The 9,321-nt window shown below is 31.2% G+C and overlaps 1 protein-coding gene across 1 annotated transcript; it reads left to right on the forward strand.

Moving 5' to 3' along the window:
• The first annotated feature begins 6,507 nt into the window (after positions 1–6,507).
• Positions 6,508–9,057, forward strand: LOC129959381 (uncharacterized). Its single transcript, XM_056072200.1, has 2 exons — positions 6,508–7,572; positions 7,687–9,057. Exons 1-2 carry the CDS (start codon positions 6,508–6,510, stop codon positions 9,055–9,057), a joined length of 2,436 nt encoding a protein of 811 aa, XP_055928175.1.
• The last annotated feature ends 264 nt before the right edge of the window (positions 9,058–9,321 follow it).

A 9,321-nucleotide genomic window follows, 5' to 3' on the forward strand; every position in this document is an offset into this window, starting at 1 on the left:
GTTTTTATTCATTCAGTAACAGTTATTCATTGTGTTCACCATTTAGGGAATATCCTTGTTATCGTGAACTGAACTGAATCCTTTGGAATGACATACCATCGATAAATTTCGTCTGACTTTCGAAGGAATTGCTGATGATGAAAGTAGAAAAGTAAGTTGGCTTAAGTCCTTATGAAGGATTTATTAATTGTTGTTTTATTTCATATGATATAAGGATAATATAACCTTTTATTTATTCAAACAAAACCATCAGCAGAATTTCAAAAAACTTGAGGAAGCACAATTTTATATTAATATATTCATGCAGGAATAAAAATTGAATTTTGGCTTTAATCTTGGATTCTTAAAATATTTTCAGAAAAAATTTCCGAAATAATGAATAAAAGGTACATTAGCATCAAATATCGGTCCGTTTTCTATATCTGAGAGTAAAATGGTAAATGAATATTGAAGCATTACTAGATGTATTCATATAGCAATATTGTCTGTTTCTTCTCTGTATTAACACCCCCAATATCAGGATAATCTGTGTTAATTATAGATTTTCATGAATTGGAAAATAGGGTGGAACGAAAATGGCCTTAATATTTTTTTTTTTAATTTTAATTTAGTAATAGTACGAAAAAGCTGCCTTTTAGGTTCAAAAACAATTTTTTAAAATTTGGTTGCAATATTATTTTGAGGTGCCGCAAAAAGCTTAAAATTTGTAAAAAAAAATTAAGAAATGAAATTTTTTAAAAAGGATTTTTAAAAAATTTTCTTAGATTAAAAAGAATTTTAAAAATTTCTTGTTGCATACAACAATACCTCGAAATACCGCAAGAATCTTAAAATTTGTAAAAAAAATTGAAAAGTTATAAACTTCGATGAAACATTTTTATGAATTTTTCGTTCATATAATGTTACAAAAGATGATTTTATATCCATATATAAGCATTACAATTGAAAAAAAAGTTATTGATTACAAAGTATGTTAAAAAAATATTTTTCATGTCATATTTTACGTTTCTTTCTTCTGTATCCTTAATGATTACAAATGTTACAGCTACAAAATATTTGTTTCGACTTCATCGCCACATTAAACTGTTGTTTTTTTTAATTAAATTTTGGCATATTCACAAGTGAGTCAATTTTTGTTCTTATGTATCCTTCTCTTGTGATTGAACTACAGACATTTTGAGTTTCACAGCTTTACCCACTGCTTGCATGTGACAAGGAAGTCTCACAAAGTCGATAACCGAGTTCCCTATATAATTTGGTTCAGTTTCAGATGCCTTCTGTATAAAGTCTTTGAGAGAGTCACTGAAAACACGCTTTAGCAAGAGGTGGTTCAGTTACGTCATTTTCAAGTCATGAGATCATGTCGATGTAATCCTTTGCATCGATGTTTATCTTTGGAACTTCAAATTCCTGACTCTGTCTTTTCTTTCTGTTCTTGCTTTTAAAACACGTCGTAAACCAAGTTCTCTTTGAATTATACGTTCATCACTTAGCATGGATTAAAGGATATTTTCTGAAGCAGGAAAGCACTCATTTCTTCGAATAATCTGATCTGTAACGTTCGTGAGATGGTCAGAGAGATAGCGTGAATATGAGATAAGGTTAAAAAGATGTTTGAAACCACAAGTGCATGAAAGGTAGTTTAATACAGGGTGTTCCACAAGGTATGCAACGTATGATACTTACAGATTCGGAAAGAACACGTTAAGACGAGTATTTTGATATCAAACATGTGGGGTCCTCGAATATAGCGTCATAGTCTCATTACACGAAGAACGTTAATTACGAATACGACAGTTTGTATTCCAAATTACAATGCATAGAACGATTACACAACATGGAAGCTTCCCTAGGTGACTATGCAAATTTGTGACATTGGATAATGAGGAGGTATGAGGCTCTGTTTTTTTTTTTTTTTTTTTTTTTTACAAAATATAAATCTATCAACCATTGACCGATTTGAATGGTTTAAAAAGGTTTGATTTTGCAAACACAATGATTAATAAGATTGAATGTGGCGAAATTGATTTTAATTGGATCTGATTCAGTGGCGAGGTGCACTTCCATCTTTAAGGATATGTTAACAAACAGAACTGGAGGTTCTGGGCCACTGTAAATCCTTATCATTCAATAATTAGTCCATTGCACCCACTTAAGCTCACAGTTTAGTATGCGTTATATACCGAAGGCATCATTGCGTCAATTTTTTTTATCGAAAATGTCACCGGTGAAACATATTTTGACGTGTCGAATGACGATTGTCATCCCATTCTTGCATGGCATAGACAAGATAAGCGATTATTGGTTTATTCAAAATGGTGCTAGACTTCATTACACTCTGCGAAACTTCGCAGCATAGCATAGCATAAAATTTTCACGATGGACTGATCGGATTGAATTCCATTACGAAAACGGACAATGGTGTCGAGTGGCCACCTTACTCCTCGGATCTTAACCCATGTGACATTTTTTATGGGAACGTCTGAAGGACACAGTGAATCTCGCACAGCCCTCAACATTAGACGACTTGAGAGCAACAATTGAAACCAAGATCAAGCAAATTGGAACAGATGTTTTGCAGAAAATAACTGCGAACTTCGATTCCATATTTCGCCATGTTCGAACGGCCGACATTTCGAAAATCTATTGTATAGAAAGTTCTGAATAAATATTGGTCTTCACGGTTTTTTCACTAAGGTTATATTAGGGGACACCACATACTATACATCAAAATGCTTGTTCTGGCGCATTCAACCCGAATCTGTAAATATTAGACACTGCATACCTTGTGGAACATCCTGTATTAACTTAATATTAAACCGCACAGGCACCTGGTAGTTTTATCTCTTCTTGTATATTTGATAGATCTGGTTGGTTTGCCTCTTTTTGTAAAGAACACTGCTGTTTTTCAGCGTTGTCATTGTCGCCAGTAGTCGTTTCTGATGCACTAGTATTTTCTGTCCGTTCTTGATAAAACTTAACTGTTCTCTTAACTATTAACTATTCTCTTTACTCTTTCTTGCTTCTTTCTTCCTCAAAGCACTTGTGTTGTAGCTTTATCAATATTACCTATAACCCTTTTTCTATTTGATTTCAATAATCAGTTTATTAGATATGCTATTTCTTCATATCACCATGCTTTAACCTTTAAATGATGCCAGTTGGAGCTAGAATCTTATCTAATTAGATATTAAGTTTTCTTATACTCTTTTAGATAAGAATGAAATGAATTCGTTTATTAATCGCATTTACATATAGGGAAATTTTAGTGAAAATTATTTGTACAGATTAATTAGAGGTTTTATTAAGTGTTTCGAATTGTAATGCTACTATTTATATATTTCATACCTTTCGTAGAATTTTTGATTTGATTCTAAGAGTTTTAAAACCTGGAGAACCTGTAAAACCGGGGAAACACTGGAAAACCAGGGAAACACAACAAAAATCGATTAAAAAACAGGGAAAATGCAGTGAAATTTGAAAATTTTCATAAAAACAAGGAATTTTAAGTTTCTTAATTATTTTTTTCCAAACTAAAAATGTCGATCCCTAAATATTGCAAGAATAAAATATTGTAGTCATTCGCTTCAAAAAACGAAAGAATACCATTCGGGATTTTGTAATGCGGAAATTCGCACCTTTTTTACTCTCCCCCTTTTTTCTGTATAGATCAGTTCATTTTCGGTTTGTGAGACAGTTATTAATTTTCCATGAGATTCCCAATTTGCAGCTAATAAGCAAGTGCGAGACTCCTTTAACTATGTGAAAGATTAGAATACATTTCTCTGGCGAGAATAGCAACATTCATTCTGCAGCGGTATCGTGGTGGTATTTAGTCACTCTCACGTGAGTTTATTGAATGGTTTATTTATCATTTGAGAAATTGTGAACTTATTCAGAGTGGATTTGAGAATTTTTTAAAGCAATGAGCTACTTAAAATACGTATTTAATACGAATTGGACTAATAAAAAAAATCGGCCCTGATTTTGCTAGGTTCTACAAGTTCCATAAAATCTGTTTGTTGCGCACTGCTTGCTCTGTAAGAAAATAATTAGTCTAAGTAATATAGGAAAACAGGACTTATTAGTCACTCCCAAAAAGGGAAACAAAATTGCGTTTCAGTCTAAAAAAGTGATAATTAATAATAGACTTGTCTAAAGGAATGAAGGAGAAAGTGATATGTCAAGTACGTAAAATTTAATGTCCGAAAATAAACCGATTTCGAACTTTTTAGTTCAAGAACAATCATTTAAAGCTGAATTTTTTATGGGCATTAAAACTTGTTGTGTCACATTCGCCCTTTAATGCATTCAATGATGTATCGGAAATATTTTTACTTAAGTTCACTGAAAGTGGAATAACTAAAAAAAATGTATATAAGTTAGGCCGTACAAAAATGACTCACCTAATTTGATAAGCAATAGATCCATAAAACTGTTAGATCAAAAATCTGCTGAAATTGATGCCCAAATTCATGAACTGGCAAAACTGAATAAATAAAAAAAAAGTAATTTTACTTTGTGATGGTTTTTTTTTTGTTTGTTTGTTTGCTTAGTAATTATTAAAAGATTTGTATCATTATAACAAAAATGATTTGTGTTTTATTTCCACCAATTCTTTAATTTTGTGTGAATTGCAATTAAAGAGCCCGAGAGGTAATATACCCCCCCCCCCTCTTAAATATATAAATTTTGTTTCGCTAATTCTGTATAATAAATATAGAAAAATTGTTTTTCTTTGCATGTAAATATCAAAGCTCTTTTAATATGCTATTATTTCAAGTAATGGAAAATTGTTGATAATTTCCTTGCTTTTTCCAATCCTTAAAATCATATTGCATTATAACTAGCACACGAAAGCTATTTATGCATTTCCTCGTATCTTGAATATAAGTACTGGGGGGACAGGGAATTTGAGTGGCAACCTTGAATATATACCCTTTGCTGTTAAAGGCTTAAAATCTGAGCAGCTAAATGAGAAAAAACATTTCATGCTTACCTATGCAATATTCCTTGGTGTATTTTTGGACGGAGAGAATAGGAATCTATAATGATTGAAACCTTTTGCCTTATTTTCCCTGTCTGAGTAGTAGGACTTTGCGATGACCGAACTTCATTATCGCTATATATCGTCAAACATATATCGATATTTTTCGATATATTGTGATATCATTATTTATTTATAGCTATTATAAGTTATAGATAGCATCTCTTACCATATTGGCTGATCAGAACGACTCCAAATAGAAGGAAGTTTCAGTTTATATGATTAAAATATTTGCTTTCTTTTGAATAAATATAGTTTTAAAATAATTTTGTTAAAAGCCCTTTAACAAAGTGTGTCAATGCCAAAACAATGCCTTCATGTTACAATTTATAACACTGCGTTTAAAGCAAGCATTTTTGTATATTAGAATATGACAGTATTTGTAGAAATACTAACTCATATTCTGTATGAAGGTGAGAAAGAATGAAGAGCAATATATAAAAAAAAAACACTAACCGGTAACCAAACTGAAATCGAAAAAACATATTACTTATGAATATTGAGTTATTGTATCGCGATTCCTCATGAATATTGAGTTATTGTATCGCGATTCCTCATGAATATTGAGTTATTGTATCGTGATTCCTTATTCATGTTCATAATTTCGATAGAACGATATTTTTTGAAAACTGGTATCGAAAAATCGATTTTTTTTTTCGATGAATCGAAAATCAGCAAAGCCCTTGAGTAGTAGTTTTTATACAGAAATTTCTCTGTTTTTGATAGTTCAAAAGCTGTGAACGCATCAGCACATTTTTTTCATTAGCTTTATTACAGAGAGCGTTTGGATATGAAATCCAGTCTTGGATAAATATATGTCTTTCAAATTATTTGAAGAGGAAAGTTGCCTTGAAATTGCTAATGGGAATAATTAAAATATATCTTTTAATGTCTTTTGTCTTTAGGCTATATTTATATAAACATGAAATGTGCAGAAAAAGAAAAAAAAACTCTTAGAGTTATTTGTATTTATACTTTTATTTTTATTAATTATTTTTATTTTTATTTATTATTTATTTTTCTTAATTTTTTATTACATACTCAAATATATTGTTTCTTTAGAGACAAAATTAGTTTTTTCCCCTTTCTTTAATGTTTGTACCAAAGTCATTTTATGAGTTATTAAATTAAAAAAATATATATAATAATCAAAATTAAAAGAAATTGATATTAATTTTTCATTTCCATGGTCCTTCTTGTATATATTGAATTTAGTAGATAATGTTTTTTTTACAATTTTATTGCCATTTTTATTTAGACATCAAATTGTTCTGAGCACTCTATCATCAATTTGTTGTTTCATACCATTTCTTTTGTTAATTCTTAAATCAGTAAAAAATTTGATACTAAAAATAAATGAGATTCTTCATTTGTTAATAATAAAATATCTATCTTTTTCTCTTCCTTTTTTTTTTTAGAAATTGCCATCAAGCCTACTGAAAGATACATTAATCTCAGTAATGGAGGGTTCAATACCTAAAAATAGTGAAAGATCATCTAATAGTATTGATAAGTTGAAAAGACGGCGTGAAGACAGAGATGATATTCTAGAAAATAAAAACGTTCCTGTATTAAAGAACATAAAGAAGATTGCGACAACAAAAACTGTTTCACAATCTGTAGTAAGTTTAGATACAGTCCTTGATCCACCAAATGCATGCTCTTCTATGTCAACAGAAAAAAACAACCTTAATCCTAATCACAGCACAAATGAAATCTCTTCTGAGCCCAGAAATAAGAACAAGCTTGACACTGCTCATGGCGATACAACAAAAGAAGAAATAAAAACATATATAAAGACAGAAAAAACTGTTTCACAATCTGTCGATAGTTTAGAAACATTCTTTTTTCCTCCTTATGAAGGCTCTTCTGCATCAACATATAATAACATTCTTGCTTCTGCTTATTACGTTGCTGAAAATACTGGAGATAACATGGGACTGAAGAAAGAAAAAATAACATCACAAAAAGAAAAGAACTTTGCTACCAAAGAAGAAAGGAAAGTAAAGGGCTTAGAAAGGAAAATAAAAACAGAATCTGTCGATAGTTTCGAAACAGTCCCTGATCCTCAAAATAAATGTTATTCAGAATCAACAAGTAATAACTATGTTTATACTGGTCAATACACAAATGAAATGTTCTCTGTTTCATCAAATCTGAACAACCTAGAATTTAGTCATGACGTTGCTGAAAATAATGGAGTTAAGGTTGAATTGCACAGTGATTTATTTCAATCCAGTAACATGCATGAACAGCTGAGAGTAGAAAGAAGAAAGAAGAGAACAAAAAGGAAACAAAGATACTACACAGGAAAAAGCAAAACTAGAAAAAGTAGGACAGGACTTAGAAAGGACACTATAGAATCTGATGAAAAGTGTACTTCTAATCGTGAATATTCTAACGGCATGCATATAGATCAAAGCATTGTCTATAACACTAATGCTCTCACTTTTGTTCATTTAAATTTTTTGATTCAAAATGTGTTAAAAGCTGTACAAAAAGATGCTACAAAAGGAAAAATAAAAGTAAAGGGCTTAGAAAGGAAAATAAAAAAAGAAGAAACTGTTTCACAATATGTCGGTAGTTTAGAAACAGTCCCTGTTCCTCAAAATGAATATTCTTCTATGTCAACAAAAAAGAACAACCGTAATGCTGATCATTACACAAAAAAAAAGTCCTCTGGGTCCACAAATCTGAACAACCTTGATTCTCATCATCACATTGCTGAAAATACTGGAAATAAGATTCACCTGCATAGTGATGTATCTAAATCAAGCCTACTAAAAAAATCAATAAAGCCTAAATCAAGAACACCTAAAATGAATGAATCTTTATCTAATATAATCAGTAAGTTAAAAAGGCGGGTTGAGGAAATAGATGATGCTCTAGAAACTGAAATCTTTCCTGCATTAAATAAAATGAAGATCATTGCGACAGAAAAAATTGTTTCACAATCTGTCGATAGTTCAGAAACAGTCCCCGATCCTCCAAATGAATGCTCTTCTGAGTCAAGAAATAAGAACAATCTTTATCCTAATCTTCACACAGGTGAAGGCTCTTCTGCATCAACATATAATAACATTCTTGCTTCTGCTTATTACGTTGCTGAAAATACTGGAGATAACATCGAACTGAAGAAAGAAAAAAGTACACCACAAAAAGGAAAAAAAGATGCGACAAAAGAAGAACGGAAAGTAAAGGGCTTAGAAAGGAAAATAAAAACAGAATCTGTCGATAGTTCCGAAACAGTCCCTGATCCTCAAAATAAATTTTATTCAGAATCAACAAGTAATAACTATCTTTATACTGGTCAATACACAAATGAAATGTTCTCTGTTTCATCAAATCTGAACAACCTAGAATTTAGTCATGACGTTGCTGAAAATAATGGAGTTAAGGTTGAATTGCACAGTGATTTATTTCAATCCAGTAACATGCATGAACAGCGGAGAGTAGAAAGAAGAAACAAGAGAACAAAAAGGAAACAAAGCTACTACTATGGAAAAAGGAAAACTAGAAAGAGAGGAAGAGGACTTAGAAAGGGCACTACAAAATCTGATGAAAAGTGTGCATCCAATATTGAACATAGTAGGAATATACATATAGATCAGAACATTGACTCGAACACTAATGCTTTCTTTGCTGATAGATTAAATTTTTTGTTTCAAAAGGTGTTAAAAACTGTACTAAATGTCCTTGATCCTCCTCATGAATGCTCTTCTGGGGCAGCCAAGAACGTCCTTAATCCTGGACATGACACAAATGAAATCTCTTCTACATTAACAAATAAGAACAACCTTGATTCAGTTTATGAAGTTGTTGAAAATACTGGAGATAAGATTCAACTGCACAGTGAGTTAACTCAATCAAGCCTACTAGAGAATGATTTATCTCAATCAAGCCTACTAATACCTAAAGAGAGTGAAAGGTTATCTAATATTATCAGTAAGTTAAAAAGGCGGCTTGAGGAAAACGATGATGATCTAGAAACTAAATTCTTCCCTGCATGAAAGAAAATGAATATTGCGACAGAAAAAACTGTTTCACAATCTGTCGATAGTTTAGAAACAGTCCTTCATCCTCCAAATGAATGCTCTTCTGAGTCAAGAAATAAGAACAATCTTTATCCTAATCTTCACACAGATGAATGCTCTTTTGTGTCAACAAATAAGAACAACCGTGGTTCTAGTTATGGCTATATGGCTATGGTTATAGTTAGTTATGGCTATGGCTATGGTTCTATTATTCAAAACGAGTGCTATGATTCAAATATC

This window comes from Argiope bruennichi, chromosome X1 (assembly GCF_947563725.1).
Source record: "Argiope bruennichi chromosome X1, qqArgBrue1.1, whole genome shotgun sequence".
Classification (NCBI taxonomy): domain Eukaryota; kingdom Metazoa; phylum Arthropoda; class Arachnida; order Araneae; family Araneidae; genus Argiope; species Argiope bruennichi.